Raw genomic sequence first — 19,293 nt, 5'->3', positions numbered from 1 at the left:
TGTAAAAAAAGAAGCAAATTTCACGTTGGGGATGATTAGGAAAGGAATCAGAAATAAAACTCTCAATATCATAATGCATTTATGCAAATCTATGGTATCACCACATTTGGAATACTGTGTACAGTACGGTACTTCAAACAAGATATTGTACAGCTGGAAAATGGGCAGAAAAAGGCAGCCAAAATAATCAAGGGGCTTGAGGAACTGAGAAGAGGTTAAAATATTTGGGACCCTTTAGGTTAGAAAAAAGGGCTAGTAAGGTGTCAGGGTGGAAACTGAGCCCATAGAGCCCCAGAGCAGTTCTGATTCTGAGGAAGAACAGCAATCTGTGGGAGAGGCGCTCGCTCATCTCTCACAAGCACAGCAGCTGGCAGAGACTCCTCTTGCCGGCATTCCTGGGATAGATAGTGACCCTGGCAGTGAGAGAGCACTGGAGGGGGGCTTGCTGGATGCTCGGCGCAGATGCAGGGAGCGATGACAGATGGAGGGTGCAGAAAGGAGGCGCTCCGCTCGTTTGGCGCTCAAACAACGGTCGCGTGCCGAGGACCCAAGGGAAAGAGGCTCTCCATAGCCCATAAGTTCAGGGTCTTCCCGTGGTTCTCCTTCAAATGGGGACCAACTGCCTTATCTGGAGCTTAGGCTACTCTGCTATCTTTCCCCAGTGCTGTTCCTTGCTTAGTAACTAGTGATTAGTATCTGAAAGAGTCATAAAGTAATAAAGCCTTGGAAAGAATCCTCATCGTCTGTGTCCTGAGTTGGCTATTGGAGGGGACTGCAAGAGGCAGCTAGGGCGCTCCTGACATAAGGGAAGAGATCATAGAATCATAGAATAGTAGCGTTGGAAGGGGCCTATAAGACCATCAAGTCCAGCTCTCTACTCAGTGCAGGAATCCAAGTCAACACATCCCTGACAGATGGCTGTCCAGCCTCATCTTGAATGCCTCCAGTGTGGGAGAGCCCACTACATCTCTAGGTAATTGGTTGCATTGTCATATTGCTCTAACAGTCAGGACGTATTTCCTGACGTTCAGCCAGAACCTGGCTTTCTGTCACTTGAGCCCATTCTTCCATGTCCTGCATTCTGGGATGATGGAGAAGAGATCCTGGCCTTCCTCTCTGTGACAACCTCTCAAGTACTTGAAGAGCACTATCCTATCTCCCCTCAGTCTTCTCTTCTCAAGGCTAAACATGCCCAGTTCTTTCAGTCTCTCCTCATAGGGCTTTGTTTCCAGTCCCCTGATCATGTTTGCTGCCCTCCTCTGAACCCTCTCTCCAGCTTGTCTGCATCCTTCTTAAAGTGTGGTGCCCAGAACTGGACACAGTACTACTAACCAGTACTGAGGGGAACTAGTACTTCACGTGATTTGGAAGCTATGCTTCTATTAATGCAGCCCCAAATAGCATTTGCCTTTTTTGCAGCCAAATGCAGATGATAGTGGTGTCTAGAATTATGTATGGTGAAGTGAATACTAGAACCACAGAGTCAACCAATGAAGCCATCATGATGGGAGATTGAGAACAGATAGAAGGAAGTACTTCTTCACAGAGAATGTAGTTAGACTATGGAGTTTGCTACCCCAAGACGAAGTGATGGCCACCAACTTGGATGGTTTTAAAGGGGGATTAGACAAATTCATGGAGGACAAGGTAATCAATGGCTACTAGTCATGATGGCTCTATATTACTTCCAGAATCAGAGGCAGTATATTACATCCACAGTATGCTGCAGCATTCTGTGGAAACAGAATACTGTACTAGATAGGTCTTTGGTCTGATCCAGCATGGCTCTTCTTATGTTCTTGTCTCTTTCTGGATAGGGTTGCAGCTGGCATGCCAGCCTAACGTGGTGGAAAGCGTTTCATGCCAGAAAGGCTACTTGTGCCTCCAAAGAAAAGGCCAGATCTAATTGCATATAGTTGTACAGGGGAAGCCTGATTGAGGTATCTGATAGGCTCCCAGGAGAATTCTTGTCATCAGATCCTGACGACATGCTGGTGCATGTTGTTATCATGCTCTACAACCATGTGTGGTAATTTTATTAATAATAAGAAAATAAAAATAAAAAGAGAGATGACAACCTGCAAATTGTTGAAGTGGGGTGTCACGTATTTCCTACATAGCGTCCACTATAAATTAAAAAATATATATTGCCTCTGGTATCAACCCCTATTGACACTACTAATATAAGTTTAAACAGACTTAAGCAAGTTGTACTGTGGCTTGCAGGTTCTCTAACCCAGAACACACCCTACTTTTCATCTGTGTTAACTAGTTGTTTTCAAAACACCTTTATTAATAAACAAAAGCCATCCAAAACTGCATGGTTTTGCTCAGGTGTACCATGCAGTTTGGTGGTTATAGATACAATTTTAGTGCTAGGTAAGACTAATTTAAATTAATCACTAAATTATTATCTTGCTTCTCTCCAGTAAGGAAGGTGATGGTGGTGTAGAAGTTTCAGGATTTCCCCTTCCTCTTTTACATTTCGAAAAGTCTAATGTTGATGCAGAGTATTTCCTCTGCTGTCCTTTTAACACAAATGAAGAGATGCTGCTTGTGTTTTAAGTTCAGCTTTAAATTTACCACCCTCCCTGTATTTCTACTAAACTTTTAACCTGAACGAGCATTAAACAATGGCTATACAATTTTACTTAACTGCCTTACTAATGCTGCTGCATAGCCGTATTGACAGTCATATGCTGGGCATAGTCAAGGTGTTCAGATAGCCTAAATACTCAATGGAAAATGCTATTCATATTGCCTTAGGGCCTAGCTGCGCAGAAAATATTTGTAGATGACAGTCAGCAAAGGAAAAGTACTTTGCAATACTACTACTGAATGGATGTAGCATGTGTACATATTTCAAGGTCTGAATATTCAGTACCTCTAAGAATAAAGCAAATGTTTAATCAGACTGAGTTCTAGACAACAGTATGGAAGATTTTAGGCACTCCCTCTGACCTGAAGTGAGATTTTCATTGGTACACAGAAATATTATTTGAACTCAGGTGGGAAAAAAACTCTTCTGATATTCTTCTGTGACAAAGCCGCTGCTGTACCTTACTGTACTTTGAACTGAGATCTTAAGCCTGAGTGAGTCACATAATTCTTTTTTGTGCTGGAAAAACCATCATAAGATGACCCATCGCAACAATTTTTATAGGGTGACATGATCCCATGGATACTCCATAAATTGCAGCAAACAGTGTAATCTAAAGTGGGGTCAGCTGAGAGGTAAGATCTACTGCTTTGTCCAAGGCTGTGCCAGCTCACGCCAGACAGAGCAGACAGGTGTGTATGTGTGTTTTGTTTAGTTTTTCTCCTGGTTTTGAAATTTCTCCCCCTCCTCTTGGATACAATGGGACAGAAAATTCCTGTAACATCTCTAGGCTGGCAAAGGTGAGTGGCCTGCCTCTGGGCTCCCTCAGGAGAATGGATCTGGTAGATCCAAGAATAACTCTGCCCCACCCACAGAGTGCCCTATTTCTGGGTCTTCCCTCAGCTACCACCCATGGGGACACCACTAACATTGCAGCTACACCCACAGAGCTCTCTGTGGGTATAGCAGAGGGCTCCTCTCCACCACCAGAAGGGCACCTCTGCTTAATACCTACCCCTTCCAGGAAGCTAGATCAGGGGGTTAGGATTGCTCTGAAACTCACTAATATCACATCCTGGAAAATTACAGGAAAACAACATTTTCCACGATGCTGTATGTAGGAAACTGACTGTAAGAGAGTACATCCACAAGATAATTTCAGCATGTGAATATTGCAAAGAAAAGTCGCCGAAAATGACTCTCAGCCCTCAGATAAGTAAAACCATAATTTCCAAAGCACCTTTAATTTCCATTTGAAATTACACATTTGGCAGCATAGAAGTGGAACATATGCTGGGGATGCCATAACTCTGCATTTCCAGCATTGAGTTGGGGGTTGGACTAGGCCTACAAGATCCACTTTATCTCTATGATTCTAAGTGGAAAGTAGCTTTTTGCAAAGTATAGAATGCAGTTTTGAAAGAAGTGAAATACTTGTTCCCTGGATTGTCATCTTAAACCTACTTTTTTCCTTTTTCGCTGTTTGACTTTGGAATCTTGTCCAATGCTGCCATTCCCAGTGGTTCCAGACTGAATTTTTCCAAGGTGCTGTGGGCCTGTTGATGGAGGGGTGGGTGTTGTTGGTGGTGTATTTTCAGGAGAGTCTGGGCTGGTTTTCATACTCGCTGTCTGCCCTAAAACGTGCATCTAAAAAAGAGTAAAAGATAAAATAAGTGTTTGCCAAGTGTTCCCTGAGTATATGCAATGGGCAGTCATACATTTGGTAGTGCAGGCATAAATCCAGAACATTTCTAGACTTTGGTTGGAAGCTGGGGCACTCCAAGTAGAGGAATAATATGCCACTTAATATAGTAAAATCCTTGAACAGATTACACTAAAATGCATATGTAATACAATATTAAAAACAATATAAAATAATTAATAATAAACGTTACAGCAAAACAAAAGTAAAACAGAACAGTGACATAGTCCATTACAAACCAGGGAAAGCCTGTGTAAACAGATACGTGTTCAAACGGCATCTGAAACTTGCCACAATTTCTGCCTCTTGAACCACGCATGGGAGAGTGTTCCAGACAGTGGGTGCCACTACTGAGAGGGCCCAGTTTCATGATAATACCTGGCAACATTCTATTGGACACAACACAACCAATAGGGTCGCCTCTGAAGATCTCAGGGATTGACTGGTTATATATAGGGGAAGGTACTCTGCTAGGTATCCCAGTCCTGAGTTATTTAGGGCATTTTATGTCAACAACAGAACTTTGAACATGGTAGCTAAGGGCAGTATCCCATGGTGGTCCTACCCAGACAAGGCCCATTCATTTCAATGGGTCTACTCTGTGTAGGAGTCCCATTGGATACTGCCCTAATAGGCAACCAGTGCATTTCTGGTGCAATGTGTGTACAGGTGCAATGTGTGTACAGCTAGGTGCTCCACTGAGCATCCTACCTGCTGCATTCTGTACTAGCTGCAGCTTCCAAACCAGCTGCAAGGACATGTCCACAGAAAGCATTACAGTAGTCTAGTTGTGAGGTTACCAGTGTATGGATCACAGTGGCTAGGCTGTCCCTTTCCAGGAACAGGCATAGTTGGTGCACTAGTCAAAGTTGGTAATGGGCGCTCCAGGCCACTGACGTCTCTTAAGCTTTCAGTGACAAGGATGGATCCAGGAACCCCTGTAAAGTATGTACCTGTTAATTCAGAGGGAGTGCAACCCTATCCAGAACAGACAAACAACCCAATTCCTGGATCCATTAGTTGCCCACCCATAGGGTCTTATCAGGATTTAACCTCAATTTATCAGCCCTCATTCAGCCCATAATTGCATTCAGGAAGTTCAGAATATGCACAGCCTCTCCTGACTGAGTTGTTACAGAGAAATAGAGGTGGGTGTCATCATGCTGATTGCACCTGGTCCAAAATCTCCTAATGACCACTCTCAGTGGCATCATATAGATGTTAAATAACATTGGGAACAGGATAGTGCCCTGAAGTACCTCACAGTTCAGCTGCCAGGGGACCAAGGCATAGGCACCTAATGTTATTCTCTGGACTGATCCTGTAACTGTGATGTGGTGCCCCCAACTCCCAGAGATGGTATCGGAGGTTATCGTGGTCAATGGTATCAAAAACCACTGAGAGATCGAGAAGAAGTAACAGGGTTGCACTCTCCTTGCCCCTCTCCTGAAGGTTATCCATCAGGACATCCAAACTGAAACTGGGCCGGAACCCAGACTAGAACATATCAAGGTGATCAGTTTCATCCAAGAGTGCCTGCAGCTGAGATGCCACCACAATCTTGAGCACCTTGCCCCCAAAGCGGGTATTGGTGACCGAATGGTAGTTAGTATAAATCTCTGGGTCCAGGGAAGGGTTTTTTTCAGGAGTAGTTGCACCATAAAGCAGAAAAGCAGAACAGCCCTGGAAACTGTGCAAAATATTATTTTCATTTTGATATACACTTTAAAATCAGGACATTGTATGCATCTTAACAAATTAATGAAAAATACTAATCTCGCTAAACACTCATCCCATGAATTCAGATAGTGCCATAGTAGCCTAACTCAATTTCTAAACAAAATAACAACAACAATAATAGTCTATGCTCTGGAACACAAATTCGTAATGAAGGAATACTGTTTCCCAAGCAGCAATGGAGGGGTCATTCATTCAGGTGCAGATCTGTTCCAAAAGAAAACCAAACATCTTCATGGGGCCTGGACCACATGATCATGCAATGATGCATTCACCACTCCCGTGATCCATCTGGTCAGTCCTCCATGGCTAGCTCAGAGAAGCAATGATGGGCAAGCGTCGAGAGAGCATGTGGTGGGTCTCACAGATGCAAACATCTTGCCAACATCCTCAGGATTCAAAAACTGAAATTTATCCCAGAAGACAGGAAAAGGGAATGTACTGGGCACTTCGACAGACACTGTATCTATGGCATTCAAGATGGCTGATTTTGTCCTCGACGTGTTTGGGAAACTCATCACAACAAGCCTCTGAGGGCTCCAATACTGAACAGTATCAACACTAGGGCTGTGCAGGACCCCCCAATCTGCCTCCAAGGCTGCTTTGGGGCTTCCGAGGCAGGCCTGATTCACTTTCAACTGATGCGAGCCCCCACAACCTGCTTCAGACTCCAGAGCCAAAGCAGGATTCAAATGGCTGAACCCCACTTCGCCTCCTCGCCGCAAGTCCCCAGCTCCTGTTCCAGGGAGTCACTGCCACCGCCGCCGCCAGCTCCTGGTCCCTTGGGACGTGCAATGGCAGCCATTTAAAAAATGGTGACTCTGTGGAACAGGAAGACAGCTGCTGGTATGTGTCCTGAGGGCCTAGGTAAGGAGCTGGGTGGTGGCGCGGCTGGGCTTCTGGATTGCTGCTAAAGCACTCTGGAGCAACCCAACCTGCTTTGTGCCACTTCTGCCCCGCCTTGCCTCGGAAGTGTCCCGCTTCAGTTCAGAACTCAGGCTTTGGGCACAGCCCTAATCAACACTCCCATATCTATACTAGGACAATCCTGTGCTATGTTGTCCTCCTTTTTAGATCACGTTGTGCCCTAGGTGCAATTTTAAAGCCACATTTGGCTATAAAAATATAACCAAATACTTGACGCTTTAGTCTTCAGCCACAGGCAAAGAAAAAGCTGAATTCCACGCTGCAGCTCTCTGCCTGGGAGGAACACAGAACCTCAGATTTCTTACCTAGAAATCTAGACTACGTCAAGAGTGATCTTACGTAGCCATTTAAGACATATAATCTACCCGCCCATAGGATACTTGAGGAATTTGATCTTTGTGAATTCCAGTATGAGCTGGCCTCATCTGCACTTCCTGGAATAATGTACACAATGGAATTCTACTGTCTCTACATTCCAAACATTCCAATACAGTCCTCAGCAAAAACTACTACAAATTAAAAATCAAATTGTATGTAAAAATCTGTACTTTGAGAGAAAATACATTTAGAAATGTGTATTATGAATTTTTGTAGGGATTTTTTTTTTGCACATTAATGCACAAATGGGATGGAACAGATTTATGGATGAACACATGCCAGCTGGAAATACAATAATTTGTCCATCCCTTATATTAGCTATAGCAAAAAGCTAAACCCAACATTTTGCTTTGTTAATTTTCTTGACAGCAGTTAATAGTTCCTTGTGGTTGTTAATAAATTTGAGGTTAAATAAACCTGTATGTTCTAATCTGGTGAAATTCTAGCTAATCTGATCTCAAACCACCATAATTCCTTTGTCCTCTCAAGCCCCTTTCACATGTTATTCCACTTGAAGGGGCTCTATCCAGTTGAAGAGTAATGGAACCACAACACTGGTCCTACCTTCAACATTGCACCTGCTTCCCTGGCTTGGTCCCTGACTGCTGCATTGAGGGAAGCTCTGAAGGAGGAGGAGCCGGCTGTACTCATGGAGGCTCCTCCATGTGTTCAGGAGTGTAGGCCCACTACCCTTTAATTGTGCAAAGCCCTTTCACATGGAATAATGCATGAAGGGCTTCAACCAACTTATTAAGAGAGTGTATGCTGTCTAGGCCAGGAGTTAAGAGATTGAAAGTTTCACATGGTACCCCAATTAAATTTCTCCCCCATAATACATATCCTACTCTTTAGCCCTGTAGATGATGGCAGGTAATGAATCTTTGGGTTTTTTAGTCCCTGTGGTAAAGTTGGAGTACTCAGACATCTAACTAATTTGGTGCTGGGGTAAGAGGAGTCACATGGAAAATTGATTAGAAGAGCTTCTAGTTGCTCCAGTTTTACTGCTGGGACTTAATTCCCCCTAAAATATACTCAGAAACTGGGATTTGAACCCAGCTCTCCCTCCCACAAGTCTACCACAATCCATTATACACCCTGGTACTGAGTAATATATCCTTTCCAGAGGTACTCACTTACTCTGCCACCATTACCTGCTAGCAGAATTATTTACAAGCAGGAGGGCTACAGTTTGTGGTGTCAAGTGCTTAAATGGTCTTCCTCATCAGTTGATCCACACATGGAACGACTTTAGTCAGCCCTTTATGAAGCAAGCTACAGCTCTTTCTACAAATAGATCTGAAGGGGCTTCCTAAATACTTTAGTCTCATCCATTTTTTCTTGAAACGAAAGGATGCAGTCTGATCTCTCTTATCGATCTGTGTAAGGAAGAAAGATAGGCTGGAGCTATTCCCTACCAACAGAACTTCTCATGAGCAAGCATCCCAGCACGGTGCAGGTAATTCCTCTGCTGCTCTTTGTGGGCTGCACATATGCAAAAAGTAACACAAGAACATGGGCATGGGGGGAACTCTCCCAGAAAGGAAGGGGCTTGGGCAGAAGCAGCCTAGCAGCTACCAGCAATATTTTCATTTCCTGAAATTTGAGAGAAAGGGCCTGTACTGCTTGTTGGATCATTCAATAAAGGACCAACAATCAAATGAAGTATGTTAATGTCACTGGTGCCTGATATATTTACCTGTCTACTGTTTATTACAAATAAATAAAACATTTAAAAAAGGGGGAAAGGGCTTGTACTGATAAACACATATAACATTTATGAGAAAACCAATACACTGAAAAGACTAAATATATATTTACCTCGGTAGAACTATGATACTGAATGAAAGTAGCAGATATTGCATGACTGAAAGGGTCACCGGCTTTGGGAGCCATGTCCTGCTTGACCAAAAGGGCCAGGTCCACCAGCTAAGGAAACAATGGCAATTAAAAAAAAGTCAAGGTTTAAAGAGCCAGAATTATTAACTTGTTTAGCTACTTAATTAACAAAAGATCAGCAGTGCAAGAGGAAATGATCTTTTAAAGTTTTTGTTTCAATTTAGTCCTGGAAAATATCGCAGCCATTATGCATTATGTGTTTGGACAGGTGTGAGCCCTTGCCTTTCACATGTGGGCTGGTACATTCCCAGGTGAGTTTCCAATTATGACACAGAAAAATTGGTGAATCACACAGAACTTGCACATTATGCTCTATTAGACCATAATACCATTTTACACTCCAAGGCATAAGCACAGAATAAATGAAAGCCAAAATATATAGTACACTTAGGATTATGTGGTAGGCACGAAGAAAGCAAAGTGGCTGTCTGATGAGGCTTTACAAGTAGCTGAGGAAAGAAGGGAAGCGAAAAGCAAGGGAGAAAGGGGAAGATATATCCAACTGAATGCAGAGTTCCAGAGAATAGCAAGGAGAGACAAGAAGGCCTTCTTAAATGAACAATGCAAAGAAAGCGAAGAAAACAATAGAATGGGAAAGACTAGAGATCTTTTCAAGAAAATCGGAGATATCAAGGGAATATTTTGTGCAAAGACGGGCATGATAAAGGACAAAGAAGGCAGGGACCTAACAGAAGCAGATGAGATTAAGAAGAGGTGGAAAGAATACACAGAAGAACTATACAGGAAAGATCTGAATGTCCCTGATAGCCATGATAGTGCGGTCACTGAACTTGAGCCGGACATCCTAGAGAGGGAAGTCAAGTGTGCCTTAGGAAGCATGACTAACAACAAAGCTAACGGAGATTACATTATTCCAGCTGAGCAATTTAAAATCCTAAAAGATGACGCTGTTAAAGTGCTGCACTCAATATACCAACAAATTTGGAACACTCAACAGTGGCCACAAGACTGGAAAAGGTCAGTTTACATTCCAATTCCAAAGAAGGGCAATGCCAAAGAGTGTTCCAACTACCGTACAATTGTGCTCATTTCACATGCCAGCAAGGTGATGCTCAAAATCCTACAAGCTAGGCTTCAGCAGTATGTGAACCGAGAACTACCGGAAGTACAAGCTGGGTCCCGAAGAGGCAGAGGAACTAGAGATCAAATCGCCAACATTCACTGGATCATGGAGAAAACAAGAGAATTCCAGAAAAACGACTATTTCTGCTTCATTGACTACGCCAAAGCCTTTGATTGTGTGGATCACAACAAACGGTGGCAAATTCTGAAAGAGATGGGAGTACCAGACCACCTTACCTGTCTCCTGAGAAACCTGTACAAGGGTCAAGAAGCAACAGTAAGAACCAGACATGGAACAACCGAGTGGTTCAAAATTGGGAAAGGAGTACGACAAGGCTGCATATTGTCACTCTGCTTATTTATATGCAGAGTACATCATGAGAAACGCTGGGCTGGATGAATCACAGGTCGGAATTAAGATTGCCGGGAGAATTATCAACAACCTCAGATACGCAGACTATACCACCCTAATGGCAGAAAGCAAAGACAATCTAAAGAGCCTCTTGTTGAGGGTGAAAGTGGAGAGTGCAAAAGCTGGTTTGAAACTCAACATTAAAAAAACGAAGATCATGGCATCGGGCCCCATCACTTCCTGGCATATGGAAGGGGAAGAAATGGAAGCAGTGACAGATTTTATTTTCTTGGGCTCCAAGATGGCAGATGGTGACTGTAGCCATGAAATTAAAAGACGCTTGCTCCTTGGGAGGAAAGCTATGGCAAACCTAGATAGCATAGTAAGAAGCAGAGACATCACCTTGCCGACAAAGGTCCATATAATCAAAGCTATGGTTTTCCCAGTAGCAACGTATGGCTGTGAGAGCTGGACTATAAGGAAGGCTGAGCGCTGAAGAATTGATGCCTTCGAACTGTGGTGCTGGAGAAGACTCTTACAAGTCCCCTGGACTGCAAGGAGGTCAAATCAGTCCATCCTAAAGGAAATCAACCCTGACTGCTCATTGGAAGGACAGATACTGAACTGAAGCTCAAATATTTTGGCCACCAAATGCGAAGAGAAAAGTCACCAGAAAAGGCCCTGGTGCTGGGAAGGATTGAAGGCAAAAGGAGAAGGGGACGGCAGAGGATGAGATGGCTAGATAGCATCACCAATGCAATGAATAAGAACTTGAGCACACTCCAGGAGAAAGCGGAGGACAGGAAGGCCTGGCATGCTATGGTCCATGGGGTCACGAAGAGTTGGACATGACTTAACGACTGAACAATAACAAGAAGAAAATAGTTTGGTTTATTTTGAAAACTGTAATAAAAGGGTAATTATTTTCTAAAATACATTCATTTACCTGTGCCACAGTCTCATATGCTAAATAAGCCAAAATTTCCATGGCAATTGCATTTGGCTTTATTTCCATGCTGCTACAGTCCAACCAATCTCGGAACTTCGAAGCTTTCTTTGCTGTGCAGAGAAAACACAAAAGAAGTTTAATGTTAACACTATCTCTTCTCTTACAGATAGCTACTTATGAAGGGTAAGAGCTGAAGGCCTTTCTCAGTGGCTGCTCCCAGGTTATGGAACTCCCTGCCAAGGGAGGGTAGGTTGGCTCTTTGCTGTTCTGCTGACAGGCAAAGACATTTCTGTTTAAACAGGCCTTCACTTGCAAAATCTTCTGTTGGGTTAGGTGCTAGTTTTATTCTGTAAGTTTTGGTGTTTGGGTATAGCACCTGTAAGTGTTATATATTATAATAATTACAATGTTTGGCCAATTGGACATGGTACTGGTGACCACCTCTTGTACATGTTTGTAACATACCAATTAATAGCAATATCACTAACAAAAATGACAACTACATATTATTTACGGGCAATAGCATGCTCTACAGTGAAAATAAAAACATGATGTGGTTTATGCATAACATGCGGTTCCTATGACCATGGTTTACTTATTAATTAAAAACATTTTTACCACAGCTTCCAGTCCAGAGGACACCCCTCCCCAGGCAAAGTACAGCAAAAATAACACAAAATGAACAAACTGCACATTAAAATCAACAATTAAAACAACAAAACAGACTAAAACTAATTCCAGCTTATACAGAGACAAATGCCTACTGAAACAAGTATGTTTTTCTTGCTTGCTGGAAGGCAAGAAGTGAGAGAGACAAGCAGGCTTCTTTTGGGAGGGCATTCTAAAGTTCAGGTGCCACAACTGAAAAGACCTTGCCTCCGGTGTTTACCCTCCATATTTCTGCTGGTGAAGGAACACAGATGTTACTATTTGCATGCAGATGGGTTCATACAGGTGGAGGCAGTCCTTCAGAATCAGATACCCAGGTCTTAAGGTCTTAGATTGATTCAACGGTCAATATAAGCACTTTGAATTGGACCTGGAAATGAATAGACCACCAGTGAAGAAGGAACAGTACTGGTCATATGCTCTGTATGACTGAGGTCAGTTAACAGGGCTGTAGCTCAGTAGTAGAGCACATACTTCCCTGCAAAAGGTCCCAGGTTCAATCGCTGGCATCTCCAGGTAGGGCTGGAAAAATTCCTCCCTGAAACCCTGGAGAGCCATTGCCCATGAGAGTGAACAATACTGGGCTATATGGACCAAGGGTCTGACCTGGTATAAGGCATTTCCCTCCTAACATTGTGGCCAGGGCATTCTGAAACAACTGTAGTTTTAGGATATTTTTCAGTGCAGCCCCATGTAGTCTCATGTGGATATAATTAAGGCAGAAATTTTCATGGCCAGATCTGTCTCTTGCTAGGAAAGTCCATAGCTGGCACACTGATTAAAGCTGGTGAATAGTACACTCTGGCTACCAACACCACCTGAGAATCCAAATGTAGCACCAGCTCCAGGAGTACCTCCTGAGAAGGGGGCATGCAATCCCATTGAGAAATAGGCTGTACACCTATCATCAGATCAGCAGAAAAAACAGCCAACAGTTCTTCTGTCTTGACTGGATTAAGTTTCAGTTTGTTCGTCCGTTTCCAGTTCATTACTGACCTCAGACACTGATTTAGTTTCCTCAGCCACCCTGGGTTCAAATGGAAAATAGAAAGAGCTCAGTACCATCAGCACTGCAACCCAAATCTCTGGATTATTTCACCCAGTGGCTTTATGGAAGACAAGATAGATACCTGTGGCACCCCACATGCCAATGGCCATGTAGTAGAGCAGAAGTCCACCAGCACAACCCTCTAGGACCCAGCCTCCAGGAAGGACCAGAGATACTGAAACATGGTCAAAGGTACTAAAACATGCTGAGAAATTCAGGAGACATCTATTTTATTAAAATATTTATATCCTACAATGTCATATTAAAGGGATTTAGGGTGGCGTGTAGAGACACACAGTCAACAGAGATGCACTCTTTCTATTTGTCTCCTTGGTTAAGGCATCTAACAGAGCAACCAGGTAGGAATCTCGCTACCAAGACTGAAAAGGATAGAAGTAAACATTTTCTTATATGAATCTCTGGAGCTGAACCGCCACTACCACATACTCAAGCATTTTACCGATGCATAGTATATTCGACATAGGGTAATAATTGTTAATACTGGTAGAACGCTATTAAGATTGGGGGGGGGGGCTTTATAGTGGTCTCTTTTAAGGCCACCAGAACCACATCCTCCCTCAGTGAAGCACTAATAGTTTCCACCACCAAGAGGTCACTCTTCCTCTGGTACCTCCAATAAATCCAAGTATGCAGGTGGGAAGTCTGACTGCTTCAAGAATCCTGGCCACAGCGTCAGGCTACACAAGCTCAAAATTATCCATGTAAACATAAGTGCTATATGTATATCAAGACCCACATTTCTAACTGCAGAATCCAAGTGAGAACAGACACGTGATCTTATCTGCAAAGCGCTTAGCAAACTGGTTACAGCAAGCCACCCAGGTTCCTTTATCTTTCCCTTCGGGCCATGATGAAAAGGGCCCTTACCACTCAGAGCAGCTCCATTGCATGGCTCTATACAGATGCAATGATGGCAGAGAAATATCCTTTATTTGCTGTCACCACCACCACCACCACAACCACCACCACACATTAGGCTTTAAAGTGAGTTCTAACCTTGCTTCCTGTGTCTGTTTCCAGTCTCCTAGCTGAGCAGAGCATAGCAGAGGAAGCTGCTCCAGCTGTCTAGGGGCTATACAAGGAAGCAAGCTCCCAGACAGCGAGTGATCAGAGCGAGTGGACAGGGAGAACAAACAGGAGTTGGCCAGGGGAAGTCAAGGGGGAGGCCCCTAATTTTTTCCCCATTTTTAAAAATTTGTTTTTCTTGTAACACACACTTCCATACCAGTGGGACTCTGTTTTTAACCTCCAGTGAATAGAGAACAGGCTATTCCAGTACAATCAGAAAGCTAGAAACATAAAGGGAATAGACACTATGGAAGGAAAAGACTCTCTAGTAGTGGCGACCTGCAATGTCTGTGCCATGTTTGTTTTCTTGCCTGAGATCAACATGGCCTACATGTGCAACAAGTGCAAGTTGATCACGCTGCTGGAAGAAAAAATAGGGGACTGGATGGCGAGTGTTGACCCTCCAGGGAATAAGAGAACACGAAGAGTTCTTTGACAGAATGGTGAAACTACAGCAGCAAAGTGAAGAACAGAAGCTAGAAGAGCAACAGCAAGCTGAGACAAAAGAGGAAAATGCTGAGGTGAGGAAAAATGCAGTAGAGGATACTCCTTGGAAATGGGTGACAGTTAGGAGCAGAAGAACTAGAAGCCATGCTACACCAGTGGAAGCAGTGGAACTATGGAACCGTTTCCAAGTACTTGAGGAAGAGACTGGAGGACAGACTGCAGAGGAAGAATTACAGGGGAACCTGCATGACAGCGAGCAAGAGGCTGAAGGTCACTCAAGCAGAGGCGATGAAACCCAGGCCTACAACCACAAGAAGTGAAGAGCAGTAGTATTGGGAGACTCCTTGCTGTGTGGGATCAAAACCCAACTATGTTGCAAAGACTGTGGATTTGCCAGGTATGCTGTCTCCCGGGAGGACGGATTAGACATGTGACTGAAGGGTTGCCTACACTCACAAAGCCCACTGACAGGTATCCCTTTCTTCTCATCCATGTGGGCGCAAATGATACCGCCAAGCGGAGCTACAAAGAAATCATGTGAGACTTTGAAGCTTTGGGAAAGAAACTCAAGAACTTTGGGGCTCAGATAGTTTTCTCATCCATCCTTCCAGTAGTTAGAAGAGGGATAGAAAGGGAAAGAAAAAAACTCCGGGTGAATGACTGGCTACGAAGGTGGTACCGATGAGAGACATTTGGATTCTGGGACCACGGGCTATACTTTCTGGAAGATGGACTGTTGGCAAAGGATGGGTTGCACCTCACAAGGGCTGGGAAGAATATGTTTGGCCACAGCATGAAGAACTTCATCAGGAGGGCTTTAAACTGAATCCTACAGGGGAGGGAGACGTAAAGTTGGGGAAAACAATGGATGAAGGCTCATGCACCACAACAGAGAGAACAGCTCTAACGGTGCCCAATCATAGTCTTCAGAAACATGTAGGAAGAAAGCCAGACTATGAAGCACATGGTCTTTGATGTCTATACACTAATGCCCAGAGTATGGGAAACAAACAAAACAAACTTGAGCTCTTAATACAGGAGAGAAATTATGGCTTGATAGGTGTAACTGAAACTTGGTGGGATGACTCCCATGACTGGAATACAGCAATTGAAGGATATAACTTGTTCAAAAAGAACAGGAGGAACAGAAAGGGAGGTGGGGTTGCACTATATGTTAAAAATACTTATCTGTGCACAGAAATACAGGAGGATGAGCTTGGGAGCCCAATTGAGAGCATCTGGGTTAAAATGAATGGAGCAAAAAATAAAAGGAACATGGGGGTTGGAGTCTACTACCAGCCACCTAATCAAGGAGAAGATATGGATGAAACTTTTGAAACACATGATGTAGTAGTAATGGGGGACTTCAATTTCCCTGATATTTGTTGGGAGACAAATTCTGCAAAACATAGCCCCTCCAGGAAATTCCTGACTTGTGTGGCGGAAAATTTCCTCCTACAGAAAGTAGGGGTAGGAACTAGATGATCAGCTATCCTTGACTTGATCCTAACCAACAGAGATGACTTAGTGGGTCAAGTAGCACTTACAGGAACTCTGGGGGAAAGCGACCATGTTATACTTGAGTTCATGGTTCTAAAGGAAGCAAAAGCCAAGTGTAGCCAAACCCGTACCCTGGATTTTAGGAAAGGTGATTTTAATAAACTCAGAACAATGATAAGTAAGGTCATAGGGCAAGTGACTCTAATGAGAAAAGGAGTCCAAGATGTGTGGGAGTTTTTAAAAAAGGAAATTCTAAAGGCACAATTGCAAACAAGTCCAACAAGAAAAAAAGGCGGAAGACAACAGAAGAAGCCAATGTGGCTTCACAACAAGCTTAGACATGACCTGAAAACAAAAAGCCCACATATAGGAAGTGGAAGGAAGGCCAAGTGACAAAGGAAGAGAACAGGCAGGTAGCACAGAATTGCAGGGATGGCATCAGGAAGGCTAAAGCTCAGAACGAGCTGAGGTTAGCGAGGAATGCTAAAAGCAACAAAAAAGCTTTTTTCAGATACGTGTATAGTAAAAGACAGAGGAAAGAAATGGTGGTTCAGCTATTAAATAAGGATGGCAAAATGGTAACAGATGAAAAGGAAAAGGCAGAAGTGCTCGATTCCTACTTTGGCTCAGTCTTCTCCCAAAAGAGGGTCTATGAGGCTCTTGGCAAAGGCGAAGTACAGTTTGAAGGGGCAGGATTGCAGCTTGAGATCAACAGGCATATGGTCAAGGAACACCTAATAACTTTGAATGAGTTCAAATCTCCAGGGCCAGATGAACTGCATCCTAGAGTAATAAAGGAACTGGCAGAAGAACTCTCAGAACCACTGTCTATTATCTTTCAGAAGTCATGGAGGACGGGTGAAATGCCAGATGATTGCAGGAGGGCTAATGTTGTCCCTATCTTCAAAAAGGGTAAAAAGGAGGAACCTGGGAACTACAGACCAGTCAGTCTGACATCAATCCCTGGGAAAATTCTTGAGCAGATGATAAAGTAATCCATCTCTAAGCACCTTGAAAACAATGCAGTGATTACTCGAAGCCAACATGAATTCCTCAAGAACAAATCCTGCCAGGCTAATCTGATCTCAGTTTTTGATCAGGTAACCTCCTTTGTGGACTGTGGGATTGCTGTGGGCATAATGTACCTCGACTTCAGCATCGGTTTCGACAAAGTGCCCCATGATATCCTGATGAGCAAACTAGCTCAAAGTGGGCTAGATGAAACAACGATCAGGTGGATCCACAGTTGGTTACAGAATCGGACTCAAAGAGTGCTCATCAATGGGATCTTCTCCAACTGGGGAGAGGTAATGAGCGGGGTACTGCGGGGCTCAGTCCTGGGCCCAGTGCTCTTCAACATATTTATTAATGACTTGGAGGAGGAGGTTCAGGGAATGCTGATCAAATTTGCAGAGGACACAAAATTGGGCGGGATAACTAATACCCTGCAGGACAGAAACAGAATTCAAAGTGATGTTGATAGGCTGGAGCGCTGGGCAGAAAACAACAGAATGACATTTAATAGGGATAAATGCCAAGTTCTGCACTTACGAAAAAGAAACCAAATGCACAGTTACATGATGGGAGCTACTTGGCTCAACAATACCACAGGCGAGAAGGATCTCGGAATTTTTGTAGATCACAGGTGGAATATGAGCCAACAATGTGACGTGGCTGCAAAAAAGGCAAATGCTATTTGGGGCTGCATTAATAGAAGCATAGCTTCCAAATCCCATGAAGTACTAGTTCCCCTCTACTCAGCACTGGTTAGGCCTCATCTGGAGTACTGTGTCCAGTTCTGGGCACCACACTTGAAGAAGGATGCAGACAAACTGGAGAGGGTTCAGAGGAAGGCAACGAAGATGATCAGGCGACTGGAAACAAAGCCCTATAAGGAGAGACGGAAAGAACTGGGCATGTTTAGCCTTGAGAAGAGAAGACTGAGGGGAGAGATGATAGTGCTCTTCAAGTATTTATTATTATTTATTTCATTTCTATACCACCCAATATCTGAAGCTCTCTGAGTACTTGAGAGGTTGTCATAGAGAGGAAGGCCAGGATCTCTTCTCGATTATCCCAGAGTGCAGGACACAGAATAATGGGCTCAAGTGACAGGAAGCCAGATTCCAGCTGTACATCAGGAAAAACTTCCTGACTGTTAGAGCGATAGGACAATGGAACCAATTACCTAGGGAGATGGTGGGCTCTCCCACACTGGAGGCATTCAAGATGAAGCTGGACAGCCATCTGTCAGGGATGCTTTGACTTAGATTCCTGCACTGAGCAGGGGGTTGGACTCGATGGTCTTCTAGGCCCCTTCCAACCCAACTATTCTATGATTCTAACCTATTACAGGTCATATACATTACATGTTTTTTCCACCATCATCCAAGCTACCAAGCTGTTCTATTAGCCTAACTCCTCAGCCAGCCAGGTTCTATCAGGTCAGAGAGGGATTCCTGGAGCAATTGTGTCCTACCACCAGGGTGACCTCCAAATTCCAGAGATTGACCATCAACCTGTCATAATCAGCAAGAAGCCTCTCAAGAGCCATACTCACAAAACCAGCATCAGTTTTTGTAAGTTTGCACCAAAATATAACATGGGTCATTGCTGCTGATTTTAAGACTCCACAGATTTAAAACTTAATTCACATTTTTAAAAAACCATGAAAACTTAAACACACTTTTACGTCAATTTTAGATATCCTTAAAAAAAGAAAGACCATCTGACACTCTAACTACACAGCATACTGGCAAGTTCTTACACCCAGATAGTTTCCACTTCAAGTTATGAGTAAGCTGATTCTAGTACATGGCTTTCTGGTTGACTTGGAAAAAAAACACACAGGTCGCTCATAAGCTAGTATAGAATGACATGAAAGAATGTTTCATGTTGTTGCTTATGACCAAAATTC

At 43.5% G+C, this 19,293-nt stretch overlaps 1 protein-coding gene across 17 annotated transcripts in view; it reads right to left on the bottom strand.

Moving 5' to 3' along the window:
• SUPT3H (SPT3 homolog, SAGA and STAGA complex component) overlaps window positions 1-19,293 on the bottom strand; it is a 479,638-nt gene that overhangs the window by 124,255 nt on the left and 336,090 nt on the right. For all 17 annotated transcript variants that reach the window (XR_014786036.1, XR_014786057.1, XR_014786040.1 and 14 more), the window contains 3 exons: window positions 11,621-11,733; window positions 9,162-9,269; window positions 4,064-4,246 (listed from right to left, as the gene is read on the bottom strand). Coding sequence is in view for 14 of the 17 variants with exons in the window: in XM_084822165.1 (XP_084678291.1) it covers window positions 4,064-4,246; window positions 9,162-9,269; window positions 11,621-11,733 (404 nt within the window). In the remaining 3 variants the exon portion in view is untranslated. The remainder of the gene's footprint in view (window positions 1-4,063; window positions 4,247-9,161; window positions 9,270-11,620; window positions 11,734-19,293) is intronic.

Source organism: Heloderma suspectum, chromosome 1 (assembly GCF_057233095.1).
Source record: "Heloderma suspectum isolate Gila_16-S chromosome 1, 16-S_ref, whole genome shotgun sequence".
NCBI classification, from domain to species: domain Eukaryota; kingdom Metazoa; phylum Chordata; class Lepidosauria; order Squamata; family Helodermatidae; genus Heloderma; species Heloderma suspectum.
Note: the sequence above shows the minus strand (reverse complement) of the source record. Positions and strands in the feature narration are given on the sequence as shown.